The sequence below is a fragment of the Macaca nemestrina genome, chromosome 10, assembly GCF_043159975.1.
Source record: "Macaca nemestrina isolate mMacNem1 chromosome 10, mMacNem.hap1, whole genome shotgun sequence".
Taxonomy (NCBI): domain Eukaryota; kingdom Metazoa; phylum Chordata; class Mammalia; order Primates; family Cercopithecidae; genus Macaca; species Macaca nemestrina.
In genome coordinates, this window is record NC_092134.1 from 84869018 (window position 1) to 84890067 (window position 21050).

Below are 21050 nucleotides of genomic sequence, written 5' to 3' on the forward strand. Positions count from 1 at the left end.
TGACTTGCATTTATTTGATGATTTGTTGCGGGAAGTCAGGGACTCCGAATGGAGGGACCGGCTGGAGCCATGGCAGAGGAACATAAATTGTGAAGATTTCATTTTAATATGGACATATATCAGTTCCCAAAATTAATACTTTTAAAATTTCTTATGCCTGTCTTTACTGCAATCTCTGAACATAAATTGTGAAGATTTCATTTTAATATGGACATTTATCAGTTCCCAAAATTAATACTTTTATAATTTCTTATACCTATATTTAATCTCTTAATCCTGTTATCTTCATAAGCTGAGAATGTACATCACTTCAGGACCACTATTGTGTTAAACTGTACAAATTGATTGTAAAACATGTGTGTTTGAACACTATGAAATCAGTGCACCTTGAAAAAGAACAGAATAACAGTGATTTTCAGGGAAACAAGGGAAGACAACCATAAGGTCTGACTGCCTGCAGGGTTGGGCAGAATATAGCCATATTTTTCTTCTTGCAGAGAGCCTATAAATGGACATGCAAGTAGGGAAGATAACACTAAATTCTTTTCCTACCAAGGAATATTAATAATTAAGACCCTGGGAAAGGAATTGCATTCCTGGGGGGAGGTCTATAAATGGCCACTCTGGGAGTGTCTGTCTTATGCAGTTGAGATGAGGACTGAAATACGCCCTGGTCTCCTGTAGTACCCTCAGGCTTACTAGGATTGGGAAACCCTGCCCTGGTAAATTTGAGCTCAGGCCAGTTATCTGCTCTCAAACCCTGTTTTCTGTTGTTTAAGATGTTTATCAACACAATATGTGCACAGCTGAACATAGACCCTTATCAGGAGTTTTTGATTTCGCCCTTTGCCTTGTGATCTTTGCTTTGCCCTTTGCCTTGTGATCTTTATTGGCCTCAGAATCGTGTGATCTTTGTTCTCCTTTTTGCCATTTGAAGCATGTGATCTTTGTGACCTACTCCCTGTTTGTACACCTCTTCCCCTTTTGAAGTCCTTAATAAAAACCTGCTGGTTTTGTGGCTCAGGTGGGCATCACAGTCCTACTGATATGTGATGTCACCCCCGGAGAACCAGCTCTAAAATTCTTCTCTTTGTACTCTTTCTCTGTATTTCTCAGACTGGCCAACACTTAGGGAAAATAGAAAGAACCTATGTTGAAATACTGGGGGTTGGATCCCCCCGAAAATGATTAGTGATGATGAGCATTTTATCATGTTTGTTGGCTGCTTGTATATATTCTTTCAAGAAGTGTCTGTTCATGTCCTTTGCCCACTTTTTAATGGGGTTGTTTTTTCCTTGTAAATTTGTTTAGGTTTCTTATAGATGCTGGATATTAGACCTTTGTCAGGTGCATAGTTTGCAAAAATTCTCTCCCATTCTGTAGGTTGTCTCTTTAATCTGTTGATAGTTTCTTTTGCTCTGAAGAAGCTCTTTAGTTTAATTAGGTTCCACTTGTCAATTTTTGGTTTTGTGGCAATTGCTTTTGGGAACTCAGTCAAAAATTGTTTTTCAAGGCCAATGCCACAAATGGTATCTCTTAGGTTTTCTTTTAGGATTTTTATAATTTAAGGTCTTACATTTAAATTTTTAATCCATTTGAGTTAATTTTTATATATTGTGAAAAATGTTATATATTGTTAATTTTTATATATTGTGAATAAGGGCCTGGTTTTATTCTTCTGCATATGGCTAGCCAGTTATCTCACCACCATTTGTTGAACAGTGACTCCTTTCTCCTTGGCTTGTTTTTGTTAACCTTGTTGAAGAAAAGATGGTTGTAGGTGTGCAGTTGTATTCCTGAGTTCTCTCTTCTGTTCCATTTGTGTACGTATCTGTTTTGTATCAGTACGGTGCTATTTTGGTTGCTGTAGCCTTATTGTATAGGCTGAAGTTGGGTACAGTGATGTCTCTGGCTTTATTCTTTTTGCATAGGATTGCTTTGACTATTTGGGCTCTTTCTTGGTTTCCATATGAATTTTAGAATAGTTTCTTCTAATTCTGTGAAGAATGTTAGTAGTTTTTTTTTTTTGTTTTGAGATGGCGTCTCATTCTGTGACCCAGGCTGGAGTGCAGTGGCATGATCTTGGCTCACTGAAACCTCTGCCTCCTGGGTTCAAGTGATTCTCCTGTCTCAGCCTCCCAAGTAGCTGGGACTACAGACACAGGCCACCACACCGAGCTAATTTTTGTATTTTTAGTAGAGACAGGGTTTTACCATATTGGTCAGGCTGGTCTCGAATTCCTGACCTCAGGTGATCCACCTGCCTTGGCTTCCCAAAGTGCTGGGATTACAGGCATGAGCCACTGCACCTGGCCTGAATGTTAGTAGTTTGATAGAAATAGCCTTCAATCTGTAAATTGCTTTGGGCAGTATGGTCATTTTCACGATATTGATTCTTCCAATCTGGGATCATGGAATGTTTTTTGTGTTGTCTCTGATACCTTCTAGCAGTGTTTTGTAGTCTTCTTGCAGAGATCTTTCACCGCCTTGGTTAGCTGTATTCCTAGGTATTTCATTTTCTTTGTGGTTATTGTAAATGGGATTGTGTTCTTGATTTACTCTCAGCCTGGGCATTATTGGGTGCAGAGATGCTACTGATTTTTGTACATTGATTTTGTGTCCTGAAACCTTGCTAAAATTGTCTGTCAGTTCCAGGAGCCTTTTGGCAGAGTCTCTAGGATTTTCTTTTTTCTTTTTTTTCTTTCTCTCTTTCCTTCCTTCCTTCCTTCCTTCCTTCCTTCCTTCCTTCCTTCCTTCCTTCCTTCCTTCCTTCCTTCCTTCCTTCCTTCCTTCCTTCCTTCTTTCTTTCTTTCTTTCTTTCTTTCTTTTTGAGACAGAGTCTCTCTCTGTTGCCAAGGCTGGAGTGCAGTGGTGCGATCTCGGCTCACTCCAAGCTCTGCCTCCTGGGTTCACACCATTCTCCTGCCTCAGCCTCCTGAGTAGCTGGGACTATGGGTGCCCGCCACCATGCCTGGCAAATCTTTTGAATTTTTAGTAGAGATGGGGTTTCACCAAGTTAGCCAGGATGGTCTCGATTTCCTGACCTCGTGATCTGCCAGACTTGGCCTCCCAAAGTGCTGGGATTACAGGCATGAGCCACCACGCCCAGCCCCTCTAGGATTTTTTAAAGATAGACTCAGTCATCAGCAAAGAGAGATAGTTTGACTTCTTCTCCAATTTGGATGTCTTTTATTTCTTTCTCTCGCCTGATTGCTCTGGCTAGGATAGTACTATGTTGAATAGGAGTAGTGAGAGTAGGCATCCTCATTCTGTTCCAGTTCTCAGGGGAATGGTTCCAGCTTCTACCTGTTCAGCATGATGTTGGCTGTGGGTTTGTCATAGGTGGCTCTTACTATTTTGGGGTATGTTCCTTTGACGCCTAGTCTGCTGAGGGTTTTTTTTTTTTAAATCATGAAGTGATGTTGGATTTTACTGAAAGCTTTTTCTGTGTCTATTGAGTTGATCATATAGTTTTTGCTTTTAATTATGTTTATGTGATGAATAACATTTATTTATGTATGCTGAACCAACCTTGCATCCCAGGAATAAAGCCTACTTGGTTGTGGCTTTAACTAAACCACAAGGGTTTAGTTAAAACTCACCATAGCGGTGAATTAACTCTTTGATGTGCGGCTGGATTCAGTTTGCTAGTATTTTGTTGATGATTTTCGCATCTATTTTCAACAGAGGCATTGGCCTGGCATTTTCTTTTTTTGTTGTGTCACTACCAGATTTTGGTATTATGCTGATGGGTGGCTTCAAAGAATGAGAGAAGTCCCTCCACCTTGATTTTTAGAAATAGTTTCAGTAGTATTGGTACCAGTTCTTCTTTATATATCTGGTAGAATTCGTATGTGAATCCATGTGGTCCAGGGAATTTTTTGGTTGGTAGGTTTATTTTTATTACTGATTCAATTTCAGAGCTTCATACTGGTCTGCTCAGGGGTTCAGTCTCTTCCTGACTTAATCCTGGCAGATTGTGTGTTTCCAGGAATTTATCCATTCCTCTAGATTTTCTAATTTGTGTGCATAGAGTTGTTCATAGTATTATCTGAGGATCTTTTGTGTTTCTGTGGCATCAGTTGTAAAATGTCATCTTTGTCAGTTCTGATTATACTTATTTGGATCTTCTTTTCTATTTTTCTTTGTTAGTCTAGCTAGTTGAAACATTTTCTCAGCGTTTACTTGTCTGAGAAGGATTTTATTTTTCTTTCATGTATGAAGCTCAGTTTGGTGAGATATGAAATTCTTGGTTGAATTTCTTCTCTTTAACAATGCTGAGAATAGGCCCCCTTCTCTTCAGGCATTTAAAGTTTCTACTGAGAAATCTGCTCCTAGCCTGATGGGATTCCCTTTGTATGTGACTTGACTCTTCTCTCTAGCTGCCTTTAAAATTGTTTCTTTTGTGTTGACCTTGGTGAATCTGATGACTATGTACCTTGGGGATTGTAATTTTTTATAGTATCTATCTGGGGTTCCCTGTGTTTCTTGGACTTGCACGTCAACTTCTCTATCAAGATTAGGTAAATTTTCATGGACTGTATCCTCAAATATACTTTTCAAGTTGCTTATTCTCTCTCCTTAGGAATGCCAATGAGTCATAGATTTGGTGTCTTTACATAATCCCATATTTCTCAGAGGTTTTGTTCATTTTTCTTAATTCTTTTTTCTTTATTTTTGTGTTAGTTGATTCAAGGAATTGGTCTTTGGGCAATGAAATTCTTTCTCCAGCTTGGTCTATTCTGCTGTTACTACTTTTCATTATATTATGAAATTATTGTAGCGAGTGTTTCAACTCTAGAAGTTCAGTTTGATCCTTTCTTAAAATGGCTATTTCATTTTTACCTCTTGGATTGCTTTACTGGATTCCTTGGATTGGGTTTCAACTTTCTCCTGAATGTTGAGGAGCTTCCTTGCCATCCAGATTCTGAATTCCATGTTTCTATGTTTGTCAATTCAGTTATTTCAGACTGCTTAAGAACCATTGCTGGGGAGTTAGTGGACTCATTTGGAGATAAGGGAGTACTCTGGCTTTTTGAATTGCTAGAGTTCTTGCTCTGATTATTTTTCATATAGGAGGGTTGATGTTCCTTTAATTGTGGCATAGAGTATATTTAGTTGGTTTCATTTCTGGATGCTTCCAGAAGGCCAGGGCTCTCTGTACAGGATCTTTATGTGTGGGTGAATTCTTGGGCTTGGTTTCACAGGTAGATATTGGAAGGATAATTTTTCTTGTTGTAGTTTGGGCTGCAAACCAGTAGATGACGCCTAAGAGTAATGGCGGGTAGCTAGGCTAATAACCAGGCATATGAGTTTTGTACTTCCTCACGTTTGCAGGCCTGCTCTGTGTAGCTGGCAAGAAGTGATGACCCCCTCACCAGGTCTGCTCCTGGGCTGTGGGGGAGTTCCCTCTGATCACCAGCGCAGCACTCATGTTTATTTTGTTAGGTGTTTTGGGTCTAGGGGGCCCCCTTGGCCAGAGCCTGTGACAGGGAGATATGTTACACCCCTTCTGGACCGGCCTTGTGGAGGGAGGTACACCCTGCTCCCACCCACCCCTGGAACCTACGTGTCTTGCCCGTCTCAGTGCACTGCGAGTGGGGGCTCGTACCTCACTCCAGTGTGGGCCACAGATCTTGGCTTTGTACTCTCGAGCTGCTCTGGAAGCACCAGATGTCCCACAGCTTGGGGTTGGCTTCTGGCTGCGCTGAAAGATCTGATGTGCTCCTGGTTTACCAGGAATTTACTCAGGTGGAGCAATGCATTGAGGCGGGGCTGTGGTGGCTGCACTGCCCCACCCCTGTGGGGCAGCTGGGCTTGGGCCCTGGGAGGGGCTGGAGAGCAGGAGGGCTTGTGGAACAGACTTGCCTTACTCCCATGGGGAAGCTAACCCTATCCTCTCTAGGCTAGAAGTCAGTGGGAGCCAGTGCCTCCTAGAGGGGGATGGGGAGCCCTAGGAGATGGGTGTCTATGACTGATCTCTGCTGGAGCTGCCCAGCACACAAAAATTCCCAGGCTCCACACTATCTGAAGATCTGTCTCTTCCTGTTCCCTGGGGAGATCCCCCTGCCAGCTCACACATCCATGGGGGATGCGAGGTCCCCTGTAGCTAGGATCCCAGATGTCCACGGCAAGAGTGAGCCGTTCCTCACCTCTTTACCAGGAGCCTTTCAGGGGTGGAACTAGCCCTAGCATTTAGGTCCCCTGTGCAGGGTTCCCAGCTTCCTCCCTCTTCAGTCTTGGCATCAATGCTGCCTCTCCATCTACTCTTGGCTTTTTCTCTCCAGAGATCTGTCCAAATTATGATGGTTTTCTTGATAATTAGGTCTCTCTTGTGGGAGCAGCACTTCTTGGCTGCATCTAGTTGGCCATCTTGTCCGCCCTCCTGTAGGAAAAAAAATCTATACCTGTTTTCTGTTCTCATTATTTTCTGCTTTTTATTAGTTCCTCCGTCTTCATACTTGAGTTCATTTTCTTCTTTTTAAAAATTTATTGAGATGGGTGCTTAGCTCATTAACTTTCAGACTTTCTTTTTTAGTATCCTCTGCATCTGGGGCTGTATATTTTCTTATATATCCTGTTTGAACTGCTGTGTTATTCTGAATATTTCATTACCCCTTAAAAAAAAAAAAAAAAGAGGAATCAACAGGTCAGAAGCAAATAAGCATTTACTCAGAAATGAGGGTTGCAACCCAGGTGGCAGTTAGAGGCTGCATCACCTGAGAGGAGTAAGGAGGTTCACATTTATAGGAATTCATTTAGATTACATAAATGTTCAAATTATTTTATTGGCGGATTAAACAAAGAAGTCTTTAACCATTAGTAGAAGGGTGCATTTGCATCAGTTAGGAAAAACCTATATGCATGCTACAGCCTGATGATTTCTTTTTGCCCAGAAAAGTCAATGCACTGAGAACAGCAGGTGTTACAGCAAAGAGGTTACTAATCCCAGGGCCAGCCAAGTGAGAAGGACAAAGATAATTCTCAAATTTGCCTCCCTGAGAATTTGGAGGGGAGGGATTTTCAGGGATAGTTTGGTAGGCAAGGGGTTAGGGAATGGAGAATGCTTATTGATTGAGTCAGGGGTGAAATCACAGGGGGTTTAAGCTGTCTCCTTGCATTGAGTTAGTTCCCTGGTGGAGGTCACAGGACTAGTTGAATCAGTTTCTTGATACGGGTAACAGTTTGGGTGGTGCCAGCTGGTCCATTAGAATGCAAGGTCTGAAAAATACCTCAAACAACAGTCCTGATGTTATCTATTGGAGCAATTGGGGAGGTTACATCTTGTGACCTCCAGCTACATGACTCCTGAACCATAATTCTAAACTTATGGCCAATTTGTTAGTTTTATACAGGTAGTTTCAGTCTCCAAGCAAGGAGGGGCTTAGTTTTGGGAAAGGATTGTTATAATCTTTGCTTTAAAGGTAAACGGTAGGCCAGGTGTGGTTCTCACACCTGTAATCTCAGCACTTTGGGATTATATCTGTGTGCTGCTTGGATTCTCTTGCTTTGTATAGGTTCTGGGAGCAGCTCCTCTAGAATTTTGGTGATTTATTTTATTTTATTTATTTATTTTTTTAGTGGAGTCTTGCTCTGTGCACTCAGTGCACTCAGGCTGGAGTGCAGCGGTGTGACCTCAGCTCACTGCAACCTCTGCCTCCAGGGTTCAAGTGATTCTCCTGCCTCAGCCTTCCAAGTAGCTGGGATTACAGGTACGCACCACCATGCCTGACTAATTTTTGTATTTTTAGTAGAGACGGGGTTTCACCATGTTGGCCAGGCTGGTCTCGAACTTCTGACCTGAAGTGATCTGCCCACCTCGGCCTCCCAAAGTGCTGGAATTACAGGCATGAGCCACCATGTCCGGCCCTGGAGATGTTTCTGTTTTTTCATGGGGAAACTTAAAAGAAGTTTAGTGGTGTCAAAGTTGTCAGAAAGAGTTCTCATGTTTGTATACCTGATAACAAAACCATCCACTATCAGAGGCAGGAAGATCTCTTGAGCCCAGGAGTTTGAGCCCAGCTTGGGTAACATAGTGAGCCTTTGTCTCAACAAAAAATAAAAAAAATTAGTCAGGTACGATGGCATGCATTTGTGGTCCCAGCTACTTGGGAGGCTGAAGTGGGAGGACTACTTGAGCCCAGGAGGTCAAGGCTGCAGTGAGCAGTGATTGTGCCATAGTACTCAAGCCTGGGTGACAGAGCAACCCTCTCTCTTTCTGTGCATGTGTCTCTAAAGTTAAACTATAACTTTCAGCCTTTCTTTTTAAATATCCTCTGCATTTAAGGATATATATATATTTAGCTCCCATAGTTAGCTTGGCCTACACCAGGAATGAACAAAGAGAGCTTGTGAGGTTAGAGGCAGGATTGAGTCAGCTATGTCAGATTTCTCTCACTGTCATAATTTTAGCAAAGGTGATTTCATGGAGTGTTCCTAAAGATAAGGACCAGTTTCCTTGTCTTGTATATTGTTAAGAGTATGGTTGTTTGTGAAGGAAATGTTTTTCATAGTTCCTTTGTGGTCTCAACATTCATCAAACAGTTCAACATGGAGTCAGTAGCCTAAGATGGAGTCACTGATGTTAAGTCTGAAACATTGCTAAGTTCACAGTTTCTAATGTCCTGGTCGTGTTAAAAAAATATGTATTCTGCAGTTATTTGATGTAATGTTGTATATACATCTATTAGGTCAAGTTTATTAATTATATTGTTAAAATACTGACTGGTTTGATCTTATCAATTATTGAACGATTAAACCCTTGCTTTGAGTTCAATTTTCTCTTCTTTTTTTTCTAGTTTCCTAAGGCAGAAGCTTAGATTTCTGATTTGATACTTTTCTTCTTTCATATAGGAATTTAATGTTACAAATTTCCTTTTAAGCACAGCTTTAGCTGCAGCCCACAAATTTTGATATATTTTCATTTTCATTCCACTTAAAATAGTTCTTAATTTCCCTTGAGGTTTCCTCCTTGACAATTAGTTATTTAGAAGTATGTCCTTTAACTTCACAATATTTGGGGGGGATTTTCCAGATCTCTTTCTGTTATTGTTTTTTACTTCAATTCTTTTGTGATATTTTAGTCCTATTTTTTATTTGTTATTTTCTTATTCTATTTTGTTTCTATATGGGTTTGGAATCTTTGTTTTTCTATTATTTTACTAGTTTACCTGAAAATTTTAATAATGCATTTTTAATAAACTCTGAAGTTAATTAGTATCTTAACTATTTTCCTGTAGAATGTAAGGCCTTAGGAAACTTTTACGCTAAATATTCCCCAGCTTACTTACTTCTATTTTCCATCATTTTAATTTTGAATATCTAACTCCACAAAGCAGTGATTATCTTTTGTTATAGGTCAGGCTCCCCTGAGAAACATTCTGCAATGGAGACTGGTGTGCAAGTTGATTAGACAGTGGTTTTGGAAGCAATATCTGCGTGTGTTTGTGGGGTGGGATGGTGGCAGGCTGAAGGAAGTAGGACTGGTGACAGGGACAACCTGCACTCTGGTGCAGTCACAACAAAGTGCTCAGCCGATCTTGTGGGAAGTTGTGGAGCTGAGATGACCCTGCAGACTTGTCTCTCACTGAGGCAAAGGGGCGCTCCCTGTGAGAGTAATTCTCAGAGAGGGATTCATTTGAGTGTTATCAGCAGATAGCTCTCCCAGCAGCCGGGGGAACCACTGCTTTAATCCTGAGACGGGTGGAGGGAATCTGGTTGGTGCACCATAGCATCCACTGGAATCCATTTGTGTGCTGCTTTGACCCACTTGCTTTGCATAAGTTCTGGGAGCAACTCTTCCAGGATTTTGGTGGTCTTTTCATGGGAAAAAGTAAAAGAAGTTTACTGGTGTGCAAGTTGTCAGAAAGGTTCTCATGTTTGTATGCCTGATAACAAAACTATCACAAGAGATGGCAACAATCACAACCTTGCAAAGTCCATTGCAACCTTACACAAAAAATACTTCTGCAAAGGCATTGCCCAGCAACCGTCTGTTCAGCCTCGAACTGGCGTCACCCTTGTTATTGACCCTGATAGCCAAGGATAATCATCTCATTTCTGTTTTTGTTTGCTTGAGATGAGGTCTTGCTCTGTCACCCAGGCTGGAGTGCAGTGGCATGATCTTGGCTCACTGCAACTTCCACCTCCTGGGCTCAAGAAATTCTCCCACCTCAGCTTCCTAAGTAGCTGGGACTACAGGCACGCACCACCACGCCTGCATAATGTTTTGTATTTTGGTAGAGATGGGATTTCGCCATGTTGCCCAGGCTGGTCTCAAACTCCTGAGCTCAAGCAATCCGCCTGAACCTTGGCCTCTCAAAGTGCTGGGATTACAGGCATCAGCCACCATGCCCTGCCAATAACTTCAAAACAATTGTGTAATCCTCCTCATTTTTTCTTTAAAAATTTTTATCTTCCTTACCTCCCTGAATATATACATAGTTTATTATGGCATATGTATTCCCATTGCAAAGCCTTATTGCCAAATAAATACCTTTTTCTTTTAGAAGGTCTCTCTCTGTTATTTCGTTTAACAGTGGGATAAATTACAGCTCCCACTGCTACAACTGGTCTCTAGGCTTCACTTGTCCCTTACCACTCATTCTAGCCTCCTCTTATTCTAGAGTAGTATTGCTGCTAGTCTAGTGACTTACCTTGTAGTCTGATTCAGATCTTCATTCTTAAAGTTCTGAAAGCCTGGTTACCTTTCCCTTCTCAGGTTGTAATTGCTGAGTTTGTAATTTACAATAAAAGTTGGGCCGGTTGCGTTGGCTCACGCCTGTAATCCCAGCACTTTGGGAGGCCGAGGCGGGTGGATCACGAGGTCAGGAGATTGAGACCATCCTGGCTAATACAGTGAAACCCCGTTTCTACTAAAAGTACAAAAAAATTAGCGGCGGGTGGTGGCGGGCGCCTGTAGTCCCAGCTACTCTGCAGGCTAAGGCAGGAGAACGGCGTGAACCCGGGAGGCGGAGCTTGCAGTGAGCCGAGATCGCTCCACTGCACTCCAGCCTGGGCTACAGAGTGAGACTACGTCTCAAAAAAAAAAAAAAAAGTTGGGCAAGGAGGCCAGGCACAGTGGCTCACGCCTGTAATCTTAGCACTTTGGGAGGCCAAGGTGGGTGGATCACTTGAGGTCAGACATTCGAGACCAGCCTGGCCCAAACATGATGAAAATACAGAATATTTTGTATTCTACTAAAAAACAAAAATTAGCTGGGCTTGGTGGCGTTCGCCTGTAATCCAAGCTTCTTGGGTGACTGAGGCACAAGAATCGCTTGAACCCAGAAGGTGTAGGTTGCAGTGAGCTGAGATCACGCCACTGCACTCCAGCCTGGGTGACAGAGCGAGATTCTGTCTTAAAAAAAAAAAAAAAAAAAAAAAAAAAAAAATTGGGCAACGAAGTGCCAAGAGACACCACAATGGATCATCTGGATGCCAAACATATTCTTGATCCCTAATCTTGATGATTAGGGTTAGTCATCCCTCCCAGGATAGTGAGTCTTTCATGCTTGTTAGTCTCTTAGCATGAGAAATGTGAAGCTGCAGCTGTAGCTTAAAGTTTAATGGGACACCCACTATGTTTCCTAGAACTGAGAACTAATATCTCTTAGCTATAGAGCTCAATGTGACAGGGACAGGAAGTATAGATTCCCAAAATGGGTCATTAGGAGTGATGGTGAACAGGGCAGTTTTATGTGTACCCCTGGGTTCCCCAGGTTCATGTATTCTGTGTATCAGAGATAACACCATACCATGGTCATGTGTACTGTCATGGAGAATGGCAGCCCATTTCCACAGGGTTTCCAAATCCCATTTTAGAGCTTGCTGCCTGGAACCACTTCCAACACCAACTGTTTCAGGTCAGATTTCCTGGATAACAGACTCTGAGATGGAGATTTGCGTGCAGGAAGTTTACTGGGAAATGCATGTGGTCTCAACACCTGTGAGGTGAAGGATTGAAGAGAGCAGGACTAGCCAGAAGAAGGTGAATTGTGATGTAGCCATAACAGAGCTTCAGTTGATTTCATAAGAGCCTCTGGAGCTGGGATGGCTGTGAAAAATTGTTCTCCATTGAGGTAAAGGGGCCAAGTTTCTCTACCCACATCAACCAGCCACTGGATGTGAACTGCTTCTGGGAAGTAAATGTGCCCCTTGGGCAAGGTGGCTCTTTTCAATGGATGGGAGTTGGTTCTCCTCACTTGGATTCATAATGGTTCATTTTGTGTTTGGTAATTTTCTTTTTAGGGACAGAGTTTCACTCTGTTGCCCAGGCTGGAGTGCTGTAGCATGATCGTGGCTCATTGTAACCTGGGCTCAAATGATCCTCTCATATCAACCTCCTGAGTAGCTGGGGCTGCAGGCATGTGCCACCATGCCTGGCTAACTTTTAAATTTTTGGGAAATAAGGATGGGGTCTCACTATGCTGTCCAGGTTGGCCTTTAACTACTGGCCTCAAGCAATCCTCCTGCCTTGGCTTCCCAAAGCACTGGGGTTACAGGCGTGAGTCAATGCATCTGGTTGATGTGTTTGGTATTGTTTTCTGAGCTCCTAGTTAGTTAACTTAATCTGTGGAAATTTCAAGGACCTCCGAGGAGGATTGCTTATGCTTCTTCCACATCTCAATTTAGTTTATTTTCTCAGCTTGGGATTTCCTTGACTAGATGTGGTTATGTTAGCATGAACTTCAGGCCTGAGTGAGAACAGGCCAGTGATTTTACACTCTTATGGGAGAATATTACTATTACACTATTATTATTGTCGTTAATTATTTTCTGGCCTGAGCTGTGGCAGAGGCAGATAGCTTTTGTGGTGGCTTCCCTTTGCTCGAAGACAAATAATGAAAAGAAAGAGCCTACCTATCACTTTCTTAGATTGTAGGATTATAAACCTAGAAACTCCCAAATGCTAGTGAAAAAATACTAGAATTTATAATATTTTGGCAAGATGGCTGTGTAGAAGATACATTTGCAAAAAGTATCTGTTCTCTGTACTATTTATAAGCACTTAGAAGTCGAAAGGGGAAAATATCTCATTCACATTAACAACTGAAAGTGCCAAATATTTAGAAAACAATATAATAAAAAAGGCATTGAATCATATGAAGAACACTATAAAATTTTAGTGAAATGTACAAAATAGAATCTGAACAAAGGAAAACTACATACACCCTGAGATTTAAAATGTAATATTACAAAAGGTTAGTTTTCCAAAAATTATTATGTATATTGACTGTATGATTATGTATGTTGTAATCCCAGTTCAAGTCTCAACAGACTTTTGGTGAAAATTGATTAAAATATATTAAAAATTTCATGAAAGAATAAATTGGAATAGGTTTATGAGACAGAACATACAAATGTGGCAAAACATTGACAGTGAGTGGTTAGATAGGAAAGATACATGTGAGCTTATGATAATATTCTACAACTTTTCTGTAAGTTTAAATAACTTTTTTTTCCCTCTTTTTATGAGAAGGAGTCTCGCTTTTTTGCCCAGTACAATGGCAGGATCTCGCCTCACTGCAACCTCTGCTTCCTAGTTCAAGCGATTCCCCTGCCCGAGTAGCTGGGATTACAGGCATGTGCCACCACGCCTGGCTGATTTTCCTAGTTTTAGTAGACACAGGGTTTCGCCATGTTTGTCAGGCTAGTCTCAAACTCCTGACCTCAGGTGATCCACCTACCTTGGCCTCCCAAATTACTTTTGAAAATAAAAAGTTTAATTAATCTTTTCTTAAAAAGAGGATAACAAGGAAGACTTGTTATATCAGACAGCAGAACATAGCAAAAAGCTGCCGCAATGAAATCAATAAGGTATTTGTGTCAGAATAGACAAATATGACAAGTTGAAGAGAAGACGAAACCCAGACAGAATTGCAGATGGATTAAAAATTAAAAATGAATAGCAAAACAATATGTATTTATATAAATACAACAATGGATAAAAATATGGACTAAGATACGGTAGATTTTTTTCCCTTGTTTGTTTTTTAAATTTTGGAGGGTACATCATAGTGTATATTTATGGAGTACATAAGTTGTTTTGATACAGGCACGCAGTGTGAAATAAACACATTATGGGGAATGGGGTGGTAGATTGTTAATATGAGTTGCCAGGATGATGTTTGGTAGGGAAGAAATGAGGAGGAAGAAAGGGAAACCACTCCTAAAAGGAAAGGAAAAACTACCACGTTAACAAAAAATACGATGTAGGATTCTATCAAAGGTGTTGATGTAAAATTATGTAAATATATGTTTATTTAAAAATAAACATTTTATAAATTAAAAATGAAAAATCAATTAAAATTTGCATAGAAATTTTGTTAGCTTCTTGGTAATTACATGTGTATCGGTTTTTTTTTTTGCTAATATTCAGTTAAAAAGGTAAAATTTAGTATCTTTTAAAATCATTTTTGTGTTATAATTTATATTTCCATGATTGCATTTTTTGGCTGATACTATCCCCAATTCACACAAATGAATCTATGGTTCAGTTAAGTATAAAAGCAGTGATATAAATAGTAATGCAAATATAGCAACCCAAAATAAGCCCATATAATTGCAAGCAGGCCTTTCCTGTGGGATATAGAATGTGAATCTATAATGCTAAGTAACTTTGTAGGGACTTTTGGACAAGCAGCTGAAAAAGAAAAATGCCAATAAAAATCACTCCCTCTCTAAATCTTAATTGCTTTAATTAACTCTTTAATTTGGTTAAACATTTGCATGAAATTTGGGTTTCAAGATCTAGCATCATTGTCTATCTAGTGATAATTTTCCTGAATTATGAGAGAAAGTAGAACAAGATGAGGACATAAAAGTATTTCAAAATAGAGACAGGGTCTTGCTCTATTGCCCAGGCTAGAGTGAGTGGCACAATCAAAGCCCACTGCATTCTTGAACTCCTGGGCTCACGCAATCCTCCCACCTCAGTAGCTAGGAGTATAGGCATGTGCCACTCCTGAGTAGCTAGGGCTATAGGCACGTGCCACTATGCCTGGCTAATTTTTATATTTTTGTAGTGACAGAGTCTTGCTATGTTGCCCAGGCTGGTCTCCAACTCCTGGCCTCAAGTGATCCTCCTGCCTCAGCCTCCCAAAGTGTTGGCAGTATAGGCATGAGCCACTGCAGGCACAAGGTGAGGATATTAACTGTAAGATGTAATGGCCATTATTACTGTGGATCTCAGGGTGTTCCTTCTAAATGGTAGGCCTCAGCTCTGTCTAGAAATGCCAACTCACCTACAGACTACAGTTTCACATGGAAAACGTGCCTTGAAACACATGCTTTCAATTTTTTTATTTTTAGAAATAAAGACTTTTATTATTATTATTATTATTATTATTATTATTTGAGATGGAGTCTTGCTCTGTTTCCCAGGCTGGAGTGCAATGGCGCGGTCTTGGCTCATTGCAACCTCCACTTCCTGGGTTCAGGTGATTCTCCTGCCTCAGCCTCCTGAGTAGCTGGGATTACAGACTCCTGCCAGCTTGCTCGGCTAATTTTTGTATTTTTAGTAGAGATGGGGTTTTGCCATGTTGGTCAGGCTGGTCTCGAACTCCTGACCTCAAGTAATCCGCCTGCCTTGGCCTCTCAAAGTGCTGGGATTACAGGCGCGACCCCACCATGCCTGGCCTGAAATTTTTATTTTATAAATAAAGAAATTTATTTTTAGAAATAACGTTTTTATTTTGTTCATCTCCAAAAAGGTGATTTCTGGTTTAAGAAACCTGGGTTTTTTCCCACAGCATCTGAGAGAATGAACGTAATTTTTAGTTTATTTTTAACAAAACCCAGGTAAGTTTACTGTAAATGCCTCGTCACCATCTTGATTCAGCTCTCGACCTCCATGCAGAGCACCCTGAGTAAACCTCTCTGGAAAGGGAGATTTTGGCAGGAGCTTTCTTCCTGGACAGGGAGAGCTGAGTGGGAGCTTTCTTCCACGAGCTGTGCTTAACCTCTTTCCACATACTTCCTCTTTCAGTGCTGTGATCATTGTGTATTGTTCTCCTTTGGACAATCTCCAAGAGGCTGCATCTTTCTCTGGATGTTTGCAGTTGTTTCCATTAGACACTTTCTATCCTCTTTTTCAGATGACTCCCAGGTATCCTATTTTACAAACATTTCTAGGGAAATAATGGTTCCTTTTGCCGGAGGCATGTTTATTTTCTTTTCTGCACTTAGTTGTGATTCTTGACCTGTATGCTGATTTTTATTGCTTACAGCGAAGGGCCGAGGTATAATCAAATTACAGGCAAGCAGGCAGCTGCCTTAGGTCTTGACTTGGCTGAAAGTGTAGAAAACCCCTGTGATTCTTGAGACCCTGGCCCACCATTTTACTCTGTCACAGGTACTTAGTCCATAGCCTAGGGCAGGAGGCATTTTACACAAGACTCCACTATTGGAAGGACTAGTCCTCAGCACAAGCTTTTCTTATCTGTCCCTCTCCCATATGGTTCAAGGTCACCCTCAGCCATATTCTCAACAAAGCTTAGCGTGATAGAATTCCCATTCCTGTCGTGTACCCTTGCAGTGCCTCTAGGTGGAATGTGGAGAAATGGAGTGGCTCCACTTTTGCTGTGTTTCTGAACATGTATCTCTTGCTATCAGGACTTTCTGCTCATCCCTCCTGGCACACCAAGATCCTCCACCTTCCCTTCACTCCTGCCACTTCATATACTGGTTATCCATGGTATAGAAGACAGGATTAAACTGAGAGGACTTTTCCCTGACTCTGAATACATGTAGGAGATAATGATATGGAAGACCATCAGTTTGTAAGTCTTAAACAGATTGACTGAGATAAATGTTCCCTGACACATAAGAAATCAAGTTGCTGGGCGCAGTGGCTCATGTCTTAATCCTAGCACTTTGGGAGGCCGAGGAAGGCAGATTGCCTGAGCTCAGAAGTTCGAGACCATCCTGGCCAACACGGAAAAACTCCGTCTCTACTAAAAATACTAAAATTAGCCGGGCATGGTTACACATGCCTGTAGTCCCAGCTACTTGGGAGGCTGAGGCAGGAGAATCACTTGAGCCTGGGAGGCAGAGGTTGCAGTGAGCCAAGACCGCGCCACTGCATTCCAACCTGGGTGACAGAGTGAGACTTGGTCTAAAAAAAAAAAAAAAAAAAGGAAGAAGAAAGAAGAAATCAGGTCAGGTTTAGAGATGAGGATAAAGAAGATGAATGGTGGCATGAAGGAGCTAACAGCTACTTGTCACCATAACATGAAGCTTGATGCCAGCAAATTAAAGGAACTATTCAGAACTAGTATCCTTAGCTCTACTTACTTAGGGGCACTGACCTTATAGAGGTTCCAGACATAAGCTTGTTCAGCCTTGAAGTCCAATCTTTCCACTGGCTTGCATCTTTCCCACTTTCCGTGGCCAACTCTGAGGTTGTCTACAAGTTATTAGTCTTAGATTTATGTAATGTCTCAATGCCAATGTAGTATTTGGTTATTTATCGTAGAAGTGGTTAGGGGTGGGGAATCTGATAATAGCTAGATTCTTTTTTCTTTTAAAAAAAGGCAGGGTCTCACTTTGTCTCCCAGGATGGATAGAGCGCAATGGAGTGAACATGGCTCACTGCAGCCTCGACTTCCTGTGCTCAAATGTTCCTCCTGCTTTAGTCCCTGAAGAAGCTGGGACTACAGGCACATGCCACCATGCCCAGCTAATTTTTGTATTTATTTATCCTTTTTTTTTTTTTGTAGAGATGGGGTTTTACCATGTTGCCCAGGCTGATCTCAAACTCCTGGGCTCAAGTGATCCACCAGCCTCAGCCTCCCAAAGTGCTGGGGTTACAAGTGTGAGACATTGTGCCTGGCCTAGATGCTTTCATACAGGCTTTTCAATTATGCATTTTCCTTAACTAGGAAGTCTTAGGATCCAAGTTATATCTGATTGTTGTAGTCTACATTCCCATATTCTATTTCTATTTCTGAGCCTTCAGTCATGAGCTCAGAACTCATTCTGGGCTTTGTTACATGGCTGCGTTGGTTGGAGAAGTGCCAGCTTTGATCCTGGGACTGCGGCATGTGATGACATACACCCTCTCTCCACATTCTGTGTGTCTCTAGCGGGGAGGGGGAAGCTGGCCATAGAACTTTATTGTATTTTCTGATTACTCACTTATATTGCCCCCTATGGCCTTCTTTGTTCCTAAAGTAACCAGAGACAGTGCTTCCTAGAACCAACCCTACAAAAAACAAAGGGATAAACAAAGCCAAATGGGAAGCTGGATCAAGGTTTGAACTCTTTCTGGGCAGAGAACAATACCTGGTATGGACTAGATACTGGGAGAGGGAAAGGAAAAGTAGGGTGAATTATGGAAGGAAGCTGGCAGGCTCAGCGTTTCTGTCTTGGCATGACCAGTCTCTCTTCATTCTCTTCCTAGATGTAGGGCTTGGTGCCAGAGCCCCTGAGGCTTTCTGCATGAATATAAAGAAATGAAACGGAGTGATGCTTCCATTTCAGGTTCTTGGGGGCAGCCAAAATGAGGTCATTTGTCCCTCTGTTCCTGGTGAGCATCCTGTTCCCTGCCATCCCGGCCAAGCAATTTACAAAATGTGAGCTGTCCCAGCTGCTGAAAGACATAGATGGTTATGGAGGCATCGCTTTGCCTGAATGTGAGTTCCCTGCTTCCTTGTTTCATCTGTTCCTCATGTGATTCTCGCCTCCATTCCCTCTTTCCTCCACTTCGTTCCTCCGCTTTTACTTAATTATCTAATCATCCTCTTTTCTGCTCATTTGCATACTCTTATTTCATGTATGTATGTATGCATGTATTTATTTATTTATTTTTGAGATGGAGTTTCACTCTTGTGGCCCAGGCTGGAGTGCAATGGTGTAATCTCGGCTCACTGCAACCTCTGCTTCCTCGGTTCAAGTGATTCTCCTGCCTCAGCCTCCCAAGTAGCTGGAATTACAGGCACCCACCACCATGCCTGGCTAATTTTGTACTTTTTGTAGAGACAGGGTTTCACCGTGTTGGCCAGGCTGGTCTCAAAGTCCTGACCTTGTGATCCACCTGCCTCAGCCTCCCAAAGTGCTGGGATTACAGGTGTGAGCCATTGCGCCTGGCCCCATTTATTTTCCTACCCTTTCTTTCTCTTATTGTCTGATTTTTTTGGGAATTCTCCTTTGCCATCTTTGGAGATTGGCTGGAAACCATTTTTATGTCTTAGAATTACAATTCCTCCTGTATGCGGATCCTGGACATCTCTGTGGTATCTCTTTCTCATCTTTCCCTCAGTCATCTGTACCATGTTTCACACCAGTGGTTATGACACACAAGCCATAGTTGAAAGCAATGGAAGCACAGAATATGGACTCTTCCAGATCAGTAATAAGCTTTGGTGCAAGAGCAGCCAGGTCCCTCAGTCAAGGAATATCTGCGACATCTCCTGTGACAGTGAGTAGCCTCTATAACCCTCTTTCTCTGTTTTTCTGAGGCCTGCCCTTGGGATAATCTCCTTTTTAGTGCCAAGCAGACCTCGGGCTTCGTTGCCTTGGCTGGGCTCTACAAAAATTGTGGGACTTGAATTGGCAGTACTGGGTAAGAAGCTGTTTGGATTCTTCATGGTCATCAAATCCCCAGACAGTTCCCTGAGGTTCGGGGGTAGACAATCTGAGCAGTCTGAGAGTCTTGGAATCTTATTCTCTGCATTTTCAGGGTAAGTCAGTTGATGAAGCTGATGATTCCTCCAGAGATATCCCAGGGAAACGAAGGAAGTCCCTACCCAGGGTTAGACATTACCACATTGGTCCTTTCATATAAAAAGACAACAGGCACAAGCCTTGAGTTTAGAGAACCCACTGGATCCAGGGGTTAGGGGAACTCAGTGAATTTCTGGGTAATACTTCTCAGCTCTCTCATTCCTTTCCCTGTAACTCCTGCCAGAGTTCCTGGACGATGACATTACTGATGACATAATGTGTGCCAAGAAGATCCTGGATATTAAAGGAATTGACTACTGGTGAATCCTTATTCTATTATTTCCCCATCCTCCTCCTTACCCCGTTAGCCCAGCACCCCTTTCCTCTTACCCTATCTCTTGGTCATTTAATCTAGAATACAGTCTCTGAAACAAAACTTACCTAGAGACTCAGGTTTCTGTTATTAAGCCTCTCTTGCTCCACTCCTTGGTAGCAACTTTCCTAATAAGGGGTTGCCTAACGGAGGGCTCAGACCCAGGCCTCCTTTCACTTAGATTTGGACATCTAATTCCACTTGCTTAGTTCTATGCCCTCAAGCAAGCTGTTGGTCTCATTGCATCTCTTTTTTTAACCCTACAATTTTCTTGGATTATTTTTTTATGGACTGTATTCCACTTGATGGCTTGTGTCCCTTGACATCAGGTCAGGAATGTCTTTCTGTAATTCTCATCCACACTCTTTTACTTCAGCCTTCCTGGGAATGAATCTAGATGGAAATTCAAGCCAAGATTCAGTCAGCTAACTCACCTTGTCCCTTTCTCCATTATCAGGTTGGCCCATAAAGCCCTCTGCACTGAGAAGCTGGAACAGTGGCTTTGTGAGAAGTTGTGAGCATCTGCTGTCCTTGGCATCCCTGCCCACTCCACATTCCTGGAATGCCTCTTTCCTAATGCCACCTCGGTTTGCTTCTTTCTGTTGCCCCAAAGCTTATCTGTCTCTGAGCCTTGGGTGCTGTAGTGACATCACTGAACTCTTGAGGACTATTTTCCGGAGATGCCTGAGTGGTGCACTGAGCTCTAGAACCTTGCTCAGTGCCCCGATGGCGCTTTCACTACAGCACAGATTTCACCTCTGTCTTGAATAAAGATCCCAATTTGAAGTCACTGGCTGTGTTTTTTTTTCCCCCTGGAGGGAAGGGGAAGAAATAGGATGAGTAGGTGGACACCAAAGCCGTAGGTCATAGCCACCTTCTGTCTCTACTGAAGAAGTAGACTGAATTTACAATAGAAAGGTGAAGGTTACTTTCTGCACCAACTCAATGTGACAAACTTTTATTGATCACCTAATCTATTCAAGGAACTGTAGAGGGATCCAAAGTTGGCTGA

At 42.0% G+C, this 21050-nt stretch overlaps 1 protein-coding gene across 1 annotated transcript; it reads left to right on the forward strand.

Annotated features, from left to right (window-relative positions):
- The first annotated feature begins 18423 nt into the window (after positions 1–18423).
- On the forward strand, positions 18424–20828 carry LOC105492905 (lactalbumin alpha). The gene is made up of 4 exons (XM_011760279.2): positions 18424–18635; positions 19262–19420; positions 19910–19985; positions 20496–20828. Exons 1-4 carry the CDS (start codon positions 18503–18505, stop codon positions 20554–20556), a joined length of 429 nt encoding a protein of 142 aa, XP_011758581.2. The 5' UTR covers positions 18424–18502; the 3' UTR covers positions 20557–20828.
- Positions 20829–21050: the final 222 nt, after the last annotated feature.

Bases quoted from the DNA above. Each gene is read 5' to 3' on its own strand.
- LOC105492905 (XM_011760279.2), top strand. From the start codon at position 18,503: ATGAGGTCATTTGTCCCTCTGTTCCTGGTGAGCATCCTGTTCCCTGCC. The intron at 19,421-19,909 runs GTGAGTAGCCTC...AACTCCTGCCAG, and splicing joins CTGCGACATCTCCTGTGACA to AGTTCCTGGACGATGACATT. The intron at 19,986-20,495 runs GTGAATCCTTAT...CTCCATTATCAG, and splicing joins ATTAAAGGAATTGACTACTG to GTTGGCCCATAAAGCCCTCT.